Raw genomic sequence first — 21,374 nt, 5'->3', positions numbered from 1 at the left:
ACCTGGGAGGCCAAGGTTGCAATGAGCCAAGATTGCACCACTGCACTCCAGCCTGGGTGACAGAACAAGAATCTGTCTCCAAATAAATAAATAAATAATGTAATCTGGAAGGTAATGTGAGAGTCTAAAGACGACTTTTTGACATTTTGTGACTTGGGGTAACAAAACTTTATTTAGATTTAAGAAACTAAATTTCAGACTTTTTAGTAATCTATTCTGGTCTAGGTCATAAACTCCACATAATATTTCCCTTTTCCTGGGTATAAGAATATAAAGAACTTGTTCAGTTATGAAGAAATTTTATTTAAATTATTAGTCTAATTTTTAATGTTTAATTTGTTTATTTTTAGATATAGTCTCCTTCTGTTGCTCAGGCTGGAGTGCAGTGGCACAATCATGGCTCACTGTAGCCTTGACCTCCTGGGTTCAAGAGACCCTCCCATCTCAGCCTCCTGAGTAGCTGGGATTAAAGGTGCACACCACCATGCCCAGCTGATTTTTCAGTTTTTTTTTTTTTTTTAGACGGAGTTTTGCTCTTGTTGCCCAGGCTGGAGTGCAATGGTGTGATCTCGGCTCACTGCAACCTCTGCCTCCTAGGTTCAAGCAATTCTCCTGTCTCAGCCTCCCAAGTAGCTGGGATTACAGGCGCATCCCACCACACCAGGCTAATTTTTGTGTTTTCAGTAGAGACGGGGTTTCATCATATTGGTCAGGCTGGTCTCGAACTCCTGACCTCAGGTGATCTGCCCGCCTCAGCCTCCCAAATTGCTGGGATTACAGGCGTGAGCCACTGTGCCCAGCCTATTTTTCTGTTTTTATATAGACAAGGTCTTGCTTTGTTGCTCAGGCTGTTCTCAAACTTCTGGCCTCAAGCAATCCTCCCACCTCGACCTCCCAAAGTACTGGGATTACAGGCATGAACAGGCACCGCATCTAGCCTAAAATTATTGTTCTTTGGGGTTTATTTTTATTTCATCAAGCTTATTGTCATCCAAGTAAAATATCTGCCTCAGTGATTTCTCTGTCATTTTCTTTTCACACTGAAGAAATATAAAATGCATATTGACCGAAACACTGGCATCATTGAAATGTTTATGGAAAAGCTACAGGATGAGGATGAGGGAACGTACACCTTCCAGCTTCAAGATGGAAAAGCAACTAACCATTCTACTGTTGTTCTCATTGGAGATGGTAAGAATTCCGTGGAACACTAACCAGCAGGCTTTGATACTCCCTTCAATCTAAATACCCGATGGCACAAAAGTTGTCATTTGAAAGGTAGTAGGAATTGTTTTTTAATTGAATTCTAATGTTCAAAATACAATTTTCAGCTGGGCGCGGTGGCTCATGCCTATAATCCTGGCACTTTGGGAGGCCGAGGCGGGTGGATCACCTGAGGTCAGGAGTTCAAGACCAGCCTGGCCAACATGGTGAAACCCCACCTCTACTAAAAATACAAAAATTAGCCAGGCTTGGTGGCGTGCACCTGTAGTCCCAGCTACTTGGGAGGCTGAGGCATGAGAATCATTTGACCCGGGAGGCAGAGATTGCAGTGAGCCAAGATTGCACCACTGCACTCCAGCCTGGGCGACAGAGTGAGACCCTGTCTCAAAAAAAAAAAAAAAATACAGTTTTCAGTTAATACTTTACATGGTATTTTATTTCATAGAAAACAAAGTTAATTTAAAGGAACACCAAATTTATCCCTAGCCCACGGGCAAGACTGCATTTAAATACTTTCATATATAAACAAATGTATATTGCTAAAATTCTCCAGTGAGGGAGACTGCAATACAACAAAGACTGTATGTGTCTCAGAAACAAACCATGAGACTGTTTTGCCATGTGTACTTACTGTAAATTACTAAAATTGAGAAGAAAAATATGCAAAAGTAGTGCCTGCCGAATCTACTAATCATACATTGTAACTGGATTGTAGTAAATCAGCTGCTCACTTACTACCACCCAGATTTAAAATGTGGCAGTTACGAAGGCAATGGAAAGGCTGGCCAGATCTCTGTATTTGCAACAGCCAATATTATTTCACTGTTTCCTAGCTTTATGACCTTGTACAATTTATTTAACCTTCCTAAGCCTATTTCTTCATCTATAAAGATAAAAAATGAGCAGGGTTGTCACAATGTATGAGTGTTACAATAATGAATATAAATCACTTAGTGCAGTGGCTGACATGTGCATTTATACCACCCAACTCAATTTCACACTTCCTTGTTTTTCAATTTGTAGTTTTCAAAAAGCTCCAGAAAGAAGCTGAATTCCAGCGGCAAGAATGGATCAGGAAACAAGGTAAAAATAGGCAGTGGACAAAGAGAAAATTTTTAATTTTTTTGTACAAAATATTCCAAGGTTATTTCCATAGCAAATTAAAATGAATATTATTGATTATGTTAATAATGCCTAGTAAATTAAAATCATTAAAAATATTTACTGTTAAATATGTAGACATTAAAATATTTAAAAGCTAAATCTAGAATTTTAAAAATTTGACTTCAGATGTAAATCACCTTAGGACTTAAGTATGAGCTTTGATTTTGCATTTGTGATAAATAGAGTAATCGCTAATGTCATTAAAATTTTATAGGTCCTCACTTTGTTGAGTATTTGAGCTGGGAAGTGACTGGTGAATGTAATGTACTATTGAAATGCAAGGTAAGAGGTAGATAAATTTTTAATATTTGATTCAAGGGAAATGAAATAGAATGTAGAGAAGAGGAAGCTCAATTTTTCATCTCTTCCATCTGAGCCAAAATGATAAGTGGGACACATATTTACTGTTCAATGTTACTGTAACCATTTGTTGATAAGAAAGATTTAAAATAAAATGACATAAAATATGAGAAAGCAAGGTGATCATTCCTAGTCACTACTCATGATCTAGTTAGTAACACCCTAGACTTATCTAATTAGTAATCTCCAAAGACTCTCACATTGTTTTTGTTTTAAGACAAATCTATATTCTAAGTCATAGACCTGTTCCAGAATCACTCCAGCTGCAACGTTTCGTGGACCTTGCTATGTAAATTGTGAGGCTGGTGCGACAATACCCCTGGGTGTTCCCCAGCTGTGCCACTGACTCCAAGCCACTGTGCTGTCTTGAGGGAGACATGTGGAAAAGAGTTGGCAGCTCACAACCAATTGTCTTATTAAGACTTTGGAAAGACTCAGGAAAAAAAAAATTCTATATAGCATTCTAAACAAGTTTGTACTTTAGCATGTGATGTGGAGCTGAGTGAGTCATCAGAAATGTTTTGAGTAAGGAACGGGTGGGTGAGGTTGGAGCGTGAAGGTGGTGCTGGCTGACAAGGACAAGTGGAAGCGTAGGTGTGGCATTTGGTCTGGATTTCACAATTGTCATGATAAAAGCCAGAACCCAAGTGCCCCAGTGTCTACTAGATCTGATAAACTCAAAGAAACAGTCTATCAGAAATACATATAAGGAAAATCAATTCTAGGTTTTAACCTCGCAGGAAATGGCAACGCTGCTTGAAAAACTCTTTCTCAGGCAGCAGCTGAAGCCCTCACCTCTCTCATCCCAGCTGCCCTGTCGTGCTGTCCCCCACTCACTTCTTCATTCGCATGGCCCCTCCCTATAAGCCATCCCTTTTCTAAAGCCCACACCTCCCTCGCCTACTGCGTTTGCTGTTTCCCTCTGCAGAGGAGCTCTGGTGTCCTGTGATGGCCTTCCTCAGGACAATCAGCCCCATACCCAGATTCTGAGCAACCAAGGGCAGCCTGGAAATGGATTGTGAATATTCACACAGTTCGTGCTTATGCTGTCGTTCCAATGCCTGGAATGACGTTCTTTCAGCTTCTCTGACAAAATCCTTTCCCAGGCCCAGCTCAGTCATCTCTAGAAGGCCTCCCGCTTCCTCTGTCTTCCCATAGCTCTTTGTTCCATTACTGTGGCAATTCCTGTAAATTTAGCCACTCACTTGTCGCATTACAGTTCATGGAGTATGTGCAGCGAATCATTCAGACTCACTGGACTATCGTGGGTCTTGCTTGGCGCTGGTCTACTGAAAAAAAAAAAAAAAGTAGGAGGGGCAGGGAGCGGTGGCTCACGCCCGTAATCCCAGCACTTTGGGAGGCCAAAGCAGGCAGATGACTTGAGGTCAGGACTTCAAGAGCAGCCTGGCCAACATGGTGAAACCCCGTCTCTACTAAAAATACAAAAATTAGCTGGGCGTGGTGGCGGGCATCTGTGGTCCCAGTTACTTGGGAGGCTGAGGCAGGAGAATCACTGGAACCCAGGAGGCTGAGGTTGCAGTGAGCCAAGATCATGCCACTGCACTCCAGCCTGGGCGATGGAGTGAGACTCTGTCTCAAAAAAAAAAAAAAAAAAAAAAAAACAAAACCGTAGGAGGAACCCTAGCTTGCACACTGGGGCCTTCCTCTCCCTCAGGGGTCCACATGCGGAGCTATGACCTTTTTCACCCCGGACAACAGAAAGCTCAGATGCAAGGAGACAAGATGCACTTTGGGCAGGTGCAAGACGGCGCCATGACTTAAAAAAAGCCCAAAAAAACTTCATGCCCAGAGGAGCTAGTATCTTTTCTAACAACTGCCTAAACAGAGCTTCCAGGATCCACACAAGGGATGTGTCCAAATTTCATGAACAAGGTACTCAGCAAAGCCCAAAGCTGCAGAGTGCATTTCTAGTCCTCCAGGTCCAGACGCAGCTTTCCAGTCGAGGTCATTTTTATCGTAAGCAATGTCAGCTGGTAACACACTTTCTACAATTCACGAACCAGTTTCCAGGGTCATAAAGAATGATTGTGTGCAGTGGTTTCACTACAGTTACTAGGGTGGTTCCTATGTTTATTTATTAGCTGAAATTATTTCACACTGTAAAACCTGTATATTGTCACGTATAATGAGACATTTTCTTTGTCTGTTGGTTTTATAGTTGTATTTTCTCTTTGGGGAATGGTATGTAGCTTTCACTCGTTATTCAGTGAGGTCTTTGAGATGGTTTTCTTGATTTGTAGAAAGTCTTTACTTTTTCATACAATTTGAATTGTACAATAAATACATGAGTATATTCTCCTTTGTAAAAAAAAAATTCAAGCATTATAGATGAAGCTTAAGATCCCTTTAACCATATGCAGTTGTTTAGTCCATTTGAAATAGATGATATGATGAGAAGATAAGTGTATCTAAGTAAGTCTCCTCAAAATTGCTAAGTAATTAATTTACTTAGCATGCCTCCCCTCCACATATATTTGTAATACTTCATTTATCTTTTATTAAATTTTAAGATACAGATTGCGGCTTACTCATTCTGTTCCTTTAATAAAGCCATTTGTTTTTGTAACACAGCTTGTATTTTAATCTGATGGGATTTTTCTTCCTTTGGTTTTGTGATTTCTATTTTCATTTAAGTATTATGTCAGTATGAATGTATCTATTCTCTCTTTTCTTTCCTGATTAAAATCAGTTTTCACTGCTGGAAATAGAGATGCTATTGATTTAGGTTTATTCATTGGTGTCCACTTGATTCTAAACTCTTTTCTCAATTAAAATAGCTTTCAATTGATTCCTTTAGAAATCTATGTCTTCTCACTCCACGTTCAGTGCTTTTTCTTTTATATCTTGCTGCATTAAGAACTATTTAACCTTACAAGAGTACATTTCCTTATTTTAAGAAAGTAATTATCGTTTTTCTCTTAGGTGGCAAATATTAAGAAGGAGACTCATATTGTGTGGTACAAAGATGAGAGGGAGATATCAGTGGATGAAAAGCACGACTTTAAGGATGGTATATGTACCCTGCTTATAACAGAGGTGGGCAATTATAAATGTAAAATGTAATATATTAGCTCTCTACCCTCTATTTTACCCCAAAACGGTGACTAGATTCTGTATTCCTTTCATGACCAGGGGATTAATATTAGCTTACTTCCAACTGCTGTAGGAACACAAAAGCTTCTCTAGCCTTGTGATGTGTGTGGATTTGTTAGGTAGCAAACCAGTATCAGATGAATGCCACAACTCTTGCTTTTCTGAGTTGCTTTTATCCATATGTGGGCAGTGAAGTGGATCATTCTTCATTTGTACTTAAGCCTCCTGGTCCTAAAAATACAGAGACATCAGACATGGTATTCATTTAAGGATAGATTTTTATCTACTTCTTGTCTAAAAGAGCACAGCATTTAAATATATCACTATAAAACTAGTGATCACTAGTTTTTAATAAATGAAGGCAGAGTAAAAGGTAAGGATGTTAAGCCTCATATCAATTACAGCCTTAGAAGGTAAAAAGTCAGGACTGCTAGCTCGCTGGTCAAATTATTATGGAGAGGTGCATCTCTGCATCTGTGAACGGTTCACCACTCACAAGTTAGATGCTTGTTCAAAGAGTGTTTTGATGGCAATTCTGTAAATCAAGGGCCTTTAAAAATGCAGATAGCAGGTGAGGTGCAGTGGCTCACATCTGTAATCCTAGTGCTTTTGGTAGGCCAAGGCTTGAGGCCAGGAGTTCAAGGATACAGTGAGCTATAATCATACTTTTGCACTCCAGCCTGGCTGACAGAGTGAGACCCTTGTCTCAAAAAAAAAAAAAAAAAAAGAAGCAGCAGAAGAAGCAGAAGAAAAAAAAAAATCACAGATACCATGCCTGGGGCTACGAAAGGTGCAATGTGGTATATCTATTCCCCCTTAGTTTTCCAAGAAAGATGCTGGGATTTATGAAGTTATCCTGAAAGATGACCGAGGAAAAGATAAGAGCAGACTGAAGCTTGTGGATGAAGGTCAGTCCACCAACTGCTGGGGTCTGTCTTGTGTGTTTCTGCATACAGCTTACCAGAATGATGATTGAGGCCAAGCTGACAATTGAAATCATGATGATTTTTTTTGTCCACAGATTTTGGCTTAATTGAAATTCCAACAGAGTGAACTGTTTTATTCAAAAATACCTCACTTCTAGTCATCTTCGAAATCAGAAGTGTATTTTTGATCCTTAGAGAATTTATAGTCCAGAGTCCACAAGAGATCTGTTTTCAATTTAAATCATTTTTGTTTCAACTCTATAAAAATGTTCCAGGCTCAAAAACTTCTGTGAGAAGCATGACAAAAAATAGTCCACTCTAAAGGTAGCAAGCAAGATTTATATATGAAATGTGAAGCCTTGCAGTTTTTAGCAGAGCAAGAAAGCAAATTCCATTTTTCAGAGACTACTAAGGACAAATATATCATGATGATGAAAATCTATATGGGACCCCCAAACTTACAATTTTGTTCCTTAACAAGATTTTTAAAATAATATTGCTAACAAACGGCAGAAGTCTGACTAATTTCACCTTCCTACTTTGGATGGAAGTGGGGCTAAATGTGTTTGTTGGCAAAAAGCATTATCAGGCTGACGAAGGCCAGGAGACCTACATGGTTAATTCATTATGAATCGATGACACGGATAAGAAAATGTCTTCTAATGTAAACTAAGGCTTCCTGGGAATTAAGAAGAAAGAGAATCCCAAAGCCAAGCACCTTCCTAGAAATCTCTTGTGGCCCTTTCTCTAGAATGTAAATTTGGCGATTGTTCCAAAGAATTCAAGGGAAAAAAAATCAAAATAAGCAGGGATCTTTTAAAACCTGATAAAATTGAACTATTTCCTCGAAGAATACTCATTATCAGTGGGTCAACAAATTCACCTTGTTTCCATTTCCTTTCATCCAGAAACGGAATTTTTGAGAGCTAAGAATTTGAGATTTAACCTTACATTGAGAATTTTTATGCTAAAGTTTTGGCTCTGAATCTCTCTCCACAGCCTTTAAGGAACTGATGACGGAAGTATGCAAAAAAATAGGTGAGTTAAACATTTCACACCACGACAATGCTTTATGATCCTCCTGCCAGGAGGGGCATGCAGATGCATGAAATATGCTATTTTCTTCTTTCAGCTTTGTCTGCTACAGACCTGAAAATCCAGAGCACAGCCGAGGGCATCCGACTGTACTCTTTTGTAACTTACTACGTGGAGGATTTGAAAGTTAACTGGTCCCACAAGTAAGTAAATGGGAACTTACTTGCTGTGTAGAAATTCTTTCCCTGCCAGCCGCGGTGGCTCAGACCTGTAATCCCAGCACTTTGGGAGGCCGAGGCGGGGGGATCATTTGAGGTCAGGAGTTCGAGACCAGCCTGGCCAACATGGTGAAACCCTGTCTATACTAAAAATACCAAAAAAAAGAAAAAAAAATGAGCTGGGCGTGGTGGTGGACACCTGTAATCCCAGCTACTGGGGAGGCTGAGGCATGAGAATTGCTTGAACCCAGGAGGCAGATGTTGCAGGGAGCTGAGATTGCACCACTGCACTCCAGCCTGGGTGTCAGAGTGAGACACTGTCTCAAAAAAAACAAAAAAATAAAAAAAAAGAAAAGAAAGAAAGTAAAAGAAATTCCCCACTGAAAGAGGGGAGGATAGGGAAAAAATTTTTCTGTTCTTCTCAAGTAAGGAGTCTTCTTAATTCTCAAGTCTGACATTGGTGAGCACAGGAGAGAAACATCCAAGGCATTCTCTTACTGTGAGGTTAGCTCTTTCCCTCAACATGTACGTACTGAGGCCAGTCATAGTTACAGTACATCTTTCTTTGTGATTTAAGAAGTACCATAATTCACAGACATCTCTATAATGCAGCCTCCACCTCCAGACAGTCATGCTTGGGCTCTCTCTGCTGTGCCAGGCATCTGGAGCCACATTCTTACCTTTCTCTCTATACACACGGTTAACACATGCTGTGGTCTGGAACAGAAATGAAGCAGTGTGTGCCAGGAGGCACCAAATTTCCCACGATATGAATGAATGGGCATTCACCAAAGAAGCCTAATCCAACGAGTGCTCAAGATTATTGTTGTTGTTATAGCACCTGGCAGAGTGAGACATTAGCGTGTTTCTAGTCCACTCTCAGAAGGCTTTGGAGATTTCAAGGTGACTTTGGGGAAGGTGGGTTTGGACCTCTGTGCAGTTATACAGGGACTCTATTCAAGTTCACTTCTGGGATTCCAAGAGCTGAAATCAGTTTCCAAATCAAACCAGGCCTCCCATTCACACTCTTGACAGTGTCCTTAACCTCTGTGCTTCCTTGAAATATCCTGAGCTGAAAGAGAATGGAGGCCTGGCATAGATAATCTGATGGAGTGTAGCCACCTTCAGTCCAACCTCAGGATGCAAATGTTCCAAACTGCGAATGTTCCTAGGAGCCCCACTGAGAAGAAGGTCAGATGGCATCCCCAGGAGGGTGCAGATAATAAGTTTCCTTGCACTGTACCCTCAGTGGCATTGACAGTCAAAGTCCTTTACGTATGTGAATTCATTTCACATTCACCATTCTATGTGGTAGGTGCTCCTCACTTGAGGGATGAGGAAGCTAGGGCTCGGGGAGGTGACCTGCCTAAGGTCACACAGCTAAGAGGTGGGTCAAGGCTGAGCCTAGGCAGCCTGGCTCCAGAGCCTGGTTCATCATGGTACTACCTGCCACTGGATTCCAGCTGTGTGAAGTCTAGATTAGAGATCCCCAAACCCCAGGCCATGGACCGGTACCAGTCCGTGGCCTACTAGGAACTGGGCGGTGTAACAGGAGGTGAGTGGTGAGTGAGGGGGCGAGCATGACCACCTGAGCTCCGCCTCCTGTCAGATCAGCTGCGGCATTAGATTCTCATAGGAGTGCGAACCCTATTGTGAACTGCTCATGCGAGGGATCTAGGTTGTGCGCTCCTTATGATAATCTGATGATAAATGTTATGTACTTGAGTCATCCCAAAACCCTCCCCCGACCTGGTCTGTGGAAAAATTGTCTTCCATGAAACCGGTCCCTGGTGCCAAAAAGGTTGGGGACCACTGGGCCAGATTGAACAGTTAGCCAGAGCCAGGTCCCACAAAGCAGCCGTTTGCGTTTTCTTTAAGATGACTTTACTGTTATATAAAACAGTGTTTTCGTTAGTATTATGATTTATTATTTCCTGAGTCATAAAAATGAGAATTAGTAAAATTCCAATGTAGAATGCTTGGGGCTTATTCCTTTGTTCTGTTTCTTTCAGAATACATTTTAGGAAAGTAATTATAAACTAAAATAGATCAAATTCCAGGAAATTCCTCTGTGGCATCTAGGACATTCTAATATATCAGTCTGAAGAATGAGAGAAGTAAAATTCATTGAATCATCAATCAAAAAGCTTTATATCTTCTCTAAAAGAATTACTTGTTCAAAAATGAGAACACTGAAATATGTTTTGAGGAAATTGCTATTAGACCAGCAAGGCATAAGTATCTTAATTATTTGGTCTAGTCAACCAATTGTGTCTCTTGTGTTTCCGTGTGCCTATGACATTCAGAGATAAGGATGATCTTTGCTGTCTGTATGTGGCAGAGAGGGAAAAAAAACCCTTGAAATGGATTTTAGTCTTCAGTTTGCTCCTGTCTTCTCTTATGATCTTAGGCAGGTCATTTAATTTTCTGAATCTCAGTTTTCTCTTGTATAAAATAGGACCAATAATACGTATTCCATCAGAAGCACGTTACAGATGTAAGGTACCCTTATCCATGTTACCCAGAGATTAAAGATTTAAAACAGATTTATTATAGCAAAGCAGAGGACAATCTTTCTGTTTAACTCTCTTTTTTTTTTTTTTTTTTTTTTTTTGAGACAGAGTCTCACTCTGTCACCCAGGCTGGAGTGCAGTGGCGTGATCTTGGCTCACTGCAACCTCTGCCTCCCAGGATTAAGCAATTCTCCTGCCTCAGCTTCCCAAGTAGCTGGGATTACAGGTGTGTGCCCCACCATGCCCGGCTAATTTTTGTATTTTTAGTAGAGACGAGGTTTCACCATGCTGGCCAGGCTGGTTTCGAACCCCTGACCTCGTGATCCGCCTGCCTCGGCCTCCCAAAGTACTAGGATTACAGGCGTGAGCCACCGCGCCTGGCCCTGTTTAACTCTCTAAGACACATCTATTGCTCAGGCTAAAATCTGTGGGGTACAGATGGATTTCTTTACATTTTATGGAATCTTAATTTTTAATATCTTTTTAGATAAATAAATAATGTTATTTAGGTAGGAAATTTTTTTTTTTTGAGATGGAGCCTCACTTTGTCACCCAGGCTGGAGTGCAATGGCGTGATCTCGGTTCATTGCAACCTCCACCTCACGGGTTCAAGCGATTCTCCTGCCTCAGTAGCTGGGACTACACGCACGTGCCACCATGCCCGGCTGATTTTTTGTATTTTTAGTAGAGACAGGGTTTCACCATGTTGGCCAGGCTGGTCTGGAACTCCTGACCTCAGGTGATCCACCTGCCTCAGCTTCACAAAGTGCTGGGATTACAGGTGTGAGCCACCGTGACCAGCCAGAAAATTTGTTTTTCTGTGTTTTCTAAAGTTCATTTTGTTTATTACAACAGACATAAGCCATGCTTGTTTCAGAAAATACATTTATAATAATATAAATTAGAAAAAATTATAATATAATAGTATCCATAGTTTTACCAGCCGTAATATGAACATTTTAGGGTACTTCCTGCTAGCCTTTTTTCTATGCATGATGGTTACTATAATAACGTCATTTTGTATATACCACTTTTTAACATCATTTTGTATACCACTTTTTAAACATTTCCTCACTTTTAATAACTTCTTCATAAAGTTTCTTTTAACATAATTAAAAGTACATCTACCTAGCTTTCTCTTAGTTCGTCTATATCTGTAGCATTTCTACACCACAAGATCACAAAACAAAGGGCTGTATTTCCTTATATTCTCTTGCAGAGAATATATTGCATGGGTCTGCTCATGACCTACTGTAGAATTCTGAGAAACTCACATCCCGGGACAGAGAACATGCCTCATTCGTGTTGGCGGCAACTCTGTTTTTCATTCACTCTTGGCTCTACTACCAAGTGCATATTTATCTGTTTTAAATAGCTTTGTAACAACATATGCCAATAGATGTCAGGCACAGGTGAGCCTCCATAAGTGTGTTTTTGGACTAGCTTGTAAAATCTGATTTATAGCCATAGATTATCTAGATGAAATATGCAGTAAAATAGTATGTAGTTTGGCCTTTTAGCTTTATAGATTACCCTAGTCCTACAAATAAACCCAAACAAAAACAAAGATAATTAATAGCACTGAGAAGTATTAGTATTGTGATTTGCACTGGGCCTCAGACTGCTATGAGGAGTTATTAATAAATAAATATTCAGACTGTCAGACCTTGGGCCTTGGAATCCCAGTTCTGTGTGTCATGGCCCATAATTTTTCTGAAGCAGAAGAATAACATATGCAGATCCCTCGTTTTTTGAAAGCCTACAAAACTTCATGGCAAGAGCTTCAATAAGAGACAAAATAAAGATCAGCCCTGAATGGAAGCAAACGCTAAGGAAGTTTTCTTCGATTTTCACAGTGGGACTGCCATTAGGTACTCAGACAGAGTTAAGACCGGGGTCACTGGAGAGCAGATCTGGCTACAAATCAATGAGCCGACCCCGAATGACAAAGGGAAGTATGTCATGGAGCTCTTTGATGGCAAAACTGGACATCAGAAGACAGTGGATCTCTCTGGACAAGGTAAACAGATATTTTGCAGATTCAAATTTACTCTAGATGAATGAGCCTTTTAAAAGAAATGAAGGGAGTTGGGCATGGTGGCTCATGCCTGTAATCCCAACACCTTGAGAGGCCAAGGCAGGAGGATGGCTTGAAGTCAAGAGTTCAAGACCAGCCTGGGCAACAGAGTAAAATTTCATCTCTAAAAAAAAAAAAAAATAGCTGGGTAAAGTGGCACACACCTGTAGTCCCAGCTACTGTGGGAGGCAGGAGAATCAGTTGAGCCCAGGAGTTCAAGACCAGCCAGCCTGGGGCAACATAGCGAAACCCCATCTCTATAAAAATAAATAAATAATAAAAAATGCTCACTTGTAAGCAAAAAGTTAAAAAAATACTGGACCATTTATCCCTTTCCCAGAACTATACTCTTCATCTTATTCTTTCTTACAAAAATACAACAGTCTGCTGGCATGGTGGCCTTTAATCCTAGTACTTTGGGAGGCCAAGGTGGGAGGATCACTTGAGGCCAGGAATTTAAGACCAGTCTGGGCAACATAGTGAGACCCCAGCTCTTCAAATATAAAATTTTAAGAAATTAGCCAGGTGTGGTAGCATACGCCTGTAATCCCTACTACTCAGGAGGCTGAGCTAGGATGATCACTTGGGCCCAGGAGGTTGAGGCTGCTGTGAGCCAAGATCACACTACTGCACTCCAGCCTGGGCAACAGAGCAAGATTCTGTCTCTAAAAAAATAAAAAATAAATAAAATAAAATAGTCTATACTGCATTAAAGTTAATAAAGACAACTGTGGACTAACTTTTCCTCTACTTCATTTTAAAATACAATCTCAGGTGGGCATGGTGGCTCATGCCTGTAATCCTAGCGCTTTGGGAAGCTGAGGAGGGTGGGTCACCTGAGGTCAGGAGTTTGACACCAGCCTGGCCAGCATGGCAAAACCCCATCTCTACTAAAAATACAAAAATTAGCTGGCTGTGGTGGCACATGCCTGTAATCCCAGCTACTCGGGAGGCTGAGGCAGGAGAATTGTTTGAATCCATGTGGCGGAGGTTGCAGTGATTTGAGATCACGCCACTGTACTCCAGCCTGTGCTACAGAGCTAGACTCTGTCTCAAAAAAAAAAAAAAAAAATACAACCTCAATATACAGTAACTCAGGTTTTTTCAACCTCAGAGAGCAGATTCACCATTTAGAGTGTAGCCCTTCGGCCCTGCTTTGAGTGTTTTTGGTGCTGAATCCCCTTGTCTTCACTTCACCCATTCACGGTGACTAGAAAGACTCGCTGCAGGACCTTTCAGTAATGGGAGCAGCTGCTCCAGAGGGATGCGGACTTTCTAGGACACACTTTGCCTGCATCACAAGTGCACAGTGACAGGGGATTTATTCCACACTCCATCTGACAATGTGAAACACAATAGAAAAAGGGAGGCAGTCAGTAGGTGGAAAATTTTTAATTTTTAAAAATTTTATTTTTACTCTCTGGTCCACCAAAGCTTATTTAACTACCCCCCTCTGAAATCCCTTTTAAGGAAAAGGCTGTAGATTGTCCTACCAGCATGGCCACTGCCACCAAGCACAGATTGGCTCGGCCATTCCCACCTCTCTCTCAGAGTAGTGTGGGGACAAGGGGAAGCACTAACCTCAGCCTGGGTCCGCCTAACTGGTCTACCTTCATTTTACAGATGAGAAACAATCAGGACCAGCAACTTTAAGCCTAGCTTTGTACTTATTTTTCCCATCTGTAACATGAGGGAATAAACTAGTATTATCTAAGCATTCTTTAGACTTAAAATATGATTCCTAGACCACTGAGGAGATTAAAAATGAGGTGAGAGGGATTTCAAAATGAAGCAACCTGCCAGACATGGTGGCTCACAGACTGAGGCAGGAGGATCGATTGAGCCCAGGAGTTCAAGACCAGCCTGGACAACATAGCAAGACCCTGTCTCTACAAAAGAAAAAAAATTTAAAAATAGCTAGGTGTGGTGGCACACACCTATAGTCCCAGCTACTCGAGAGGCAGAGGTAAGAGAATCACGTGAGCCCAGGAGTTCGAGGCTACCTCAAGCTGTGATTGCACTACTGCACTCCAGCCTGGGCAACGGCAAGACCCTGTCTCTTGAAAAAACAAAAACAAAAACAAGGCCGGGAGTGGTGGCTCACGCCTGTAATCCCAGCAGTTTGGGAGGCCAAAGTGGGTGGATCACGAGGTCAGGAGATCAAGACCATCCTGGCCAACGTGGTGAAACCCCATCTCTACGAAAAATACAAAAATTAGCTGGGCATGGTGGTGGGCGCCTGAAGTCCCAGCTACTCAGGAGGCTGAGGCAGAAGAATCACTTGAACTGGGGAGGCGGAGGTTGCAGTGAGCCGAGATCACGCCACTGCACTCCAGCCGGGTGACACAACTCCGTCTCAAAAAAAAAAAAGTTGCCATTTTGCTTGAATCTTTAATCAAAGTGGCTTACTCTGCAGGCACAAAAAAAAATTATTTGAGAACTACATAGATCTCATTTTCTTGTCCCACTTGCCTTTCATCCCCTCTCCATCATGGCATAAGAAACATTGCTTCAGGCAAGCACCAGCACCCTCTGTGATTACAGTAACTCATTGTGCTTTTTTGCCGAAACAGACCAGACAGCGTAACAGGAAGAGAGTTAACTGCCTATCTAGGAGGCTCCGATGTCTGGAATAATTTAATAAGACAAAGTTTTTGGTTTTGTTTTTATTTGACACTCAGGATGTTTACTCAACAACCAGCTTCTCTTTGAAACAGACTTTTATGGCTGGGCGCAGTGGCTCATGCCTGTAATCCCAGCACTTTGGGCGTCCGAGGCGGGCAGATCACTTAAGGTCAGGAGTTTGAGACCAGCCTGCCCAAAATGGTGAAACCCCGTATCTACTAAAAACACAAAAATTAACTGGGTGTGGTGGCGCATGCTACTTGAGTGGTCCCAGCTACTTGAGAGGCTGAGGCAGGAGAATCGCTTGTACCTGGGAGGTGGAGGTTGCAGTGAACGGAGATTGCACCACTGCACTCCAGCCTGGGCACAGCAAGACTCCATCTCAAAAAAAGAAAAGAAACAGACTTTTATTCCCATTTTTTCTTTGTTGGAGTTAATCTTTGCCTTTCCGTTTGAGGGGCTGAAGCCCTCTTGCTGAATTGAAAGCTTCTAAAATCTACTATTTCATATTTTGTGCCTACAAAGTATTTCCTGGCCTTGTTAAGTACATTAAGCTGTGGAGTGAACACATAAGCGCAGTCTTAAAGTTGGTTTAGTCATGTCTGGACCGATCACAATGATCTCCAGTTGTGAATTTTAATCGCCCCTGTGTGTCATCAATTCTGGGTGAGAAAATTCTAACTTTTCTTTTTTCTTTTAAAGCATACGACGAGGCCTATGCTGAATTCCAGAGGTTGAAGTAAGTCCCTTGTCCTAGCAAATGCCACTTGCATGCACTAATTTCCCTGGAAGCTTGCGTGCTGCTCGCCCCTCTGAGTGTTAGAAAGAGCCTTTTATTTCAGAAAGTAGAGTAGAAGCAGCACTTCCCACTGTTATATTGAACAGCAAAATGTTTCTGAGGCAATGAAAATGTCGTCAAGTTTAGCTACTTTGAAGTAACACTAATACAAAATTCTTCTTTGTCTGTTTGTTTGTTTCTCTCAACCACAGACAAGCTGCCATTGCCGAGAAAAGTAAGTAAACCATTTTCACAAGTACTCCTGGGATAGATTCAAAAGATAATTTTATTTTGCTATTATGACTACAGATGGAGGAGAGTGGAAGTGGTTTTTTTCTTTTTTAAATCTTAGGTGTTCTACATATGTTTTCATTTTAGTCTTTTGAGTAAGAATATCTATGAAGAGAAGGTCTCAGGTTACATTGTAAAGAATGTCACCCTGCCCTTGACTTGAGCTACAGCCCAGACATCCTGAGAAACCTCTTGGCTGCAAATCATACAATAGGTTGTTAGTCACTTGCAGGTACAGTGTTTCATAAAAATATGTATATATTGGAGAAAAGAAACATCAAGAAACATTGTAAGGGCCAGGCTTGGTGGCTCACACCTGCAATCCTAGCACTTTGGGAGGCCGAGGTGGGCGGATCACCTGAGGTCAGGAGTTCAAGACCAGTCTGGCCAACATGGCAAAACCCCATCTCTACTAAAAAATACAAAAATTAGCTGGGCATAGTGGCAGGTGCCTGTAATCCCAGCTACTCGGGAGGCTGAGGCAGGAGAATCACTTGAGCCCGTGAGCCAAGATCATGTCACTGCACTCCAGCCTGGGCAACAGAGCGAGACGCTGTCTCAGAAACAAAACAAAACAACAACAAAAGAAAACAGAAACATTGTAAATTTGATATCAAGTAATTCACTGTAACTTGGCCCCAACAAGTACTGTGCATTTTCCTGGGAGTGCCTGCGAGATAAAAGCTACCAAATAAGGCCTTCCTTACTTTCATATAACTAGACACAGTCCAAGCAAAGCAACACCAATCTGTCAAGTCTGTATGTGTACCCAGAAACACACACACTGCAGTATTTCTGTGAGCTGTTTCTTTCACACACAGGGATTTTTAGAAGAACTCAGTCTTACAGGATCTTAGGAGTAACTGACTAATCCATAATACTAATTCAGCTTCTTTGTCCAAGTGGGAGCCAGAATTTTAAAATTGTTACAGGCTAAAATGGTAGAGTCCACCTGAGCTGGATGTGAAGGGGACAGGGAGAAGGAGCAAGAATGGAAGTCATCCTTCCCCACAGGGCTCCATGTGCTTCTGGGTGCAACTTTCAACTTTGAACCTGAAACTTGCACTGCTCCCCTCCATTCCCTTCTCCACTTTCCCCCTCCTGCTCAGGCCCTATGTATGTGGGCTGCAGCTGGGGGTAAGGGGCAGAGGCTGGTACTGGGGCACCAGAGGTCACGGGGGAAGCTGGGGGTGTTGAGCAAGAGGGAGCTGTTCTTGTTTGGTACTGAGCAAAGCCTACATCCACAAGCAGTTTTCTGTCTTTCCAGATTCTTGAACTCTTCTGTGGGCAAGGAGTTCATGAACTCTTTAGAACTGGAAGCAACCTTAGAGCTCTTCTAGCTCCATGTTTGGGAAACTTTTGTAAGCCATGGAACACTTACTTCAAATTGATGCAGGATTTTTGCTCCTTAGTTCAGCTAAATCCAGGTTCTTGTCTCACGACCAGGAAAAATTAGGCACATGGACACATTGAAGGGTGAGGCAGGCGGAATTTATTAAGCAAAAGGAAAGCTCTTGGCAAAGAGAGGGGTTCTCCAAGCAGGTTTCCCCCTCACAATTGAATACCAGGGCTACCATGGATGAGCTGAAGAGGCCAGACCCCTCCCCTGCATAAGGTGCAAATTCCTGGTGGGTTCCCCCCATTCCCCCTGTGCACATGTACGCATGCCCAGGCAAGCCATAGGTAGTATCAGAAAAGGCAACGTTCGATTGGTTAAAAGGCATTATTCAGAAATAATCATAGTTTCCCCAGGTCTAATGCAACCCCTGTCCCCCATTCTACAAATTAGGAGACTGAGGCCAACACAGTGAAGTGACTGGCCCAGTATCACACAGCATGTCACACAGGGAACCAGAGGAAGGGTTAGGCTTACAGGTGGCATGATGGAATTAGCAATAGAATGCTGTCATGTTTCACCAAAAGCAAAGCTTTAGTCTCACTTAGTGGAGAAGGGAATTGTAGACAGGGAAGTCAAGAGTCACACATTAATTGAAGCAGGCCGAAAAATGAGAGGGAGGTGGCCACTGTGTTCATGCCAGAGAGAACACCTTTGAGTGAATGACAGAAAGGTGCCCTTTCCAGGGGCTGAGGCAGTCATGCCCAGAGCATGTAACTTGGCCGAGGGCACCAGCCCAGGATCCCAGCACCCATCCCGTGCCTCGTCCCCTCACCTGCGGACCTTTATGCTCACAGCCATAGACAGTGGCCTGCACAGCACTACCAAGAACTACCAGGAGGCAAGAAAGGGACGCTGTCTAGGGAAGGCTTCAAAGAAAGCTTATGGCCAGGCCTGGTGGCTCGTGCCTGTAATCCTAACACTTTGGGAAGCCAAGGCAGGATGATGGCTTGAGCCCAGGAGTTCAAGACCAGCCTGGGTAACATAAGACCCTGTCTCTTAAAAAAAATAAAAAATAAAAATAAAAAAAAATGCTTACATCTGCATGAGCCTCCAATCTCCCTAGCATATAGCCCTTCCATTATACAACCTTTTCTCATCATATGGAAACCCATAAAAGAGGCCAAGCTAGGCTTAGAGGCTGTCCATAGAGATCTGTTCTACTTCCTTGAGCTTAGCCCTACTAAGCTGCAGAAGGGCCAGGGCTGAAAATAGCCATGAAAATGATAGAGCAGGTCTTGATATGGCAAAGCTATCACACACTGGTATTTTAGATACAGATATAGGCACCCACACACACACGCCATATGATGGTGAAGAAGGATTAAAATCCTGAATCTGGCCAGGCCTGGTGGCTCACACCTGTAATCCCAGCAATTTGTGAGGGCGAGGTGGGCAGATCACTTGAGGTCAGGAGTTCAAGACCAGCCTGGCCAACATGGTGAAACCCTGTCTCTACTAAAAATACAAAAATTAGCCAGGTGTGGTGCTGCATGCCTGTAATCCCAGATACTCAGGAGGCTGAGGCAGGAGAATCACTTGAACCTGGGAGGCGGAGGTTGCAGTGAGCCGAGATTGCACCACTGCATTCCACCCTGGGTGACAGAGCAAGACTCTGTCTAAAAAAAAAAAAAAAAAAAAGCCAGGTGCGGCAGCTCACACCTGCTGTTATCTCAGCATTTTGAGAGGCTGAGGTGGGTGGATCACGAGGTCAGGAGTTCAAGACCAACCAGCCTGGCCAAGATGGCGAAACCCCGTCTCTACTAAAAATACAAAAATTAGCTGGACACGGTGGCAGGCGCCTATAATCCCAGCTACTCGGGAGGCTGAGGCAGGAGAATCGCTTGAACCCAGTGGGCAGAGGTCGCAGTGAGCCGAGATCGCGCCATTGCACTCCAACCTGGGTGACAGAGTGAGACTCTGTCTCAAAAAAAAAAAAAAAAAAAATCCTGAATCCCTGGATCATTTTCTTCTTTTGTATGTTGAAAACTGTACAAAAGAACTATCAGAAGGAAACTAAATTGGAAATGTAGCTTCCTGGGTGGTTTTGTGAATATGACCACTGGCCTTGGCACTGCAGTGATTAACCCAAAATGCCTATGCTTGCAGATCGTGCCCGGGTGTTGGGAGGTCTCCCAGACGTGGTCACCATCCAGGAGGGGAAGGTAAGCATGGATGGAGCCTGCCTGTGCCTGCTTCTTCTGCACTACGAACAAGTTCCAGCACCCCAGACTTTGTTCCTTCTTTAAAGATACACTTAGCAGCCCACCACCTTCATCTTATTCCATAGCTGCTTATACTTGACCAGAGTAACCAAACACGAAGTTAAAAATCAGTCGGTTTTCTGGCCGGGTGCAGTGGCTCATGCCTGTAATCCCAACACTTTGGGAGGCCGAAGCGGGCAGATCACCTGAGGTCAGGAGTTCAAAACCAGCCTGACCAACCTGGTGAAACCCCGTCTCTATTAAAAATACAAAAGTTAGCTGGGTGTGGTGGCAGGTGCATGTAATCCCAGCTATTTGGTAGGCTGAGGCAGGAGAGTTGCTTGAACCTGGGAGGTGGAGGTTACAGTGAGCCAAGATCATGCCACTGCACTCTAGCCCAGGCAACAGAGTGAGACTCCATCTCAAAAAAAATCAGTCGGTTTTCCAATCATCTTAACGTTTTATAGGTCAAGCATCGGGATAAAAGTTTGTCTCTAATAGACATATGTAGACCACTTAGTATCTTTCAAGAGTCACCCTTTAAAATTATGGGAAACTGAACATGTTCTGTGTTAACTCTATGACAAATAAAATTGAAGAAAGAAATTACCTCTAACAGAGTGGAATATGGAAATTTCTATAGGCTCTAGTTCTGTTGAAAATGGGCTTCTTTCTTTTTTTATTAATTTTTTTCCCCTGGGACAGAACTCCAGGGGCTCCTGAGAACATGTGCCCCTAGGCCGGGCGCAGTGGCTCATGCATGTAATCTCAGCACTTTGGGAGGCCAAGGCGCGCAGATCACTTGAGCCCAGGAGTTTGAGACCAGCCTGGGCAACACGGTGAAACCCCATCTCTACAAAAAATAGAAAAATTAGCCAGGTATAGTGGTGCACACCTGCAGTCCCAGCCACTCGGGAGTCTGAGTGGGAGGACCGCTTGATCCCAGGAGGTGGAGGTTGCAGTGAGCCAAGATCACTCCAGCCTGGGTGACAGACATCATGTCATACACACACACACACACACACACATACACACACACACACACACATACACACACACAAAGAACATGCACCTCTGGTTTCTTTCCATTTGGTTTTAAACTGATGTAACCTGTCACTATAATAATCTCTCCAAGAGATTACAACGTTGTAAATTTGGTATCAGGTAAATCACTGAAACTTGTCCCCAACAAGTACTGTGAATTTTCCGAAGAGCCCCTGTAAGATAAAGGTGCCAAATAAGGCCTTCCTTACTTTCATTTAACAAGATACAGTCTGAGCGAACCAACATAATTTCTACCTGGATTCGCTTTTTTTGTCTTTATGTTTCATTAAAAAGTTTACAGCCACTGGGTGCAGTGGCTCATGCCTATAAACCAGCACTTTGGGAGGCCAAGGCAGGAGGATTGCTTACGCCCAGGAGTTCAAACTAGCCTGGACAACATAATGA

At 42.6% G+C, this 21,374-nt stretch overlaps 1 protein-coding gene across 1 annotated transcript in view; it reads left to right on the top strand.

Moving 5' to 3' along the window:
- MYOM1 (myomesin 1) overlaps positions 1 to 21,374 on the top strand; it is a 157,435-nt gene that overhangs the window by 132,518 nt on the left and 3,543 nt on the right. The window contains exons 27-37 of the mRNA XM_003262025.2: positions 1,047 to 1,191; positions 2,248 to 2,307; positions 2,603 to 2,670; positions 5,692 to 5,805; positions 6,683 to 6,770; positions 7,788 to 7,826; positions 7,921 to 8,026; positions 12,411 to 12,574; positions 15,959 to 15,995; positions 16,247 to 16,269; positions 19,831 to 19,886. Of these exons, the coding sequence (XP_003262073.2) occupies positions 1,047 to 1,191; positions 2,248 to 2,307; positions 2,603 to 2,670; positions 5,692 to 5,805; positions 6,683 to 6,770; positions 7,788 to 7,826; positions 7,921 to 8,026; positions 12,411 to 12,574; positions 15,959 to 15,995; positions 16,247 to 16,269; positions 19,831 to 19,886 (900 nt within the window). The remainder of the gene's footprint in view (positions 1 to 1,046; positions 1,192 to 2,247; positions 2,308 to 2,602; positions 2,671 to 5,691; positions 5,806 to 6,682; positions 6,771 to 7,787; positions 7,827 to 7,920; positions 8,027 to 12,410; positions 12,575 to 15,958; positions 15,996 to 16,246; positions 16,270 to 19,830; positions 19,887 to 21,374) is intronic.

The sequence above is a fragment of the Nomascus leucogenys genome, chromosome 4, assembly GCF_006542625.1.
Source record: "Nomascus leucogenys isolate Asia chromosome 4, Asia_NLE_v1, whole genome shotgun sequence".
Lineage (NCBI taxonomy): Eukaryota > Metazoa > Chordata > Mammalia > Primates > Hylobatidae > Nomascus > Nomascus leucogenys.
The sequence above is the reverse complement of the archived record's forward strand: the minus strand, read 5'-3'. Positions and strand labels throughout refer to the sequence as shown.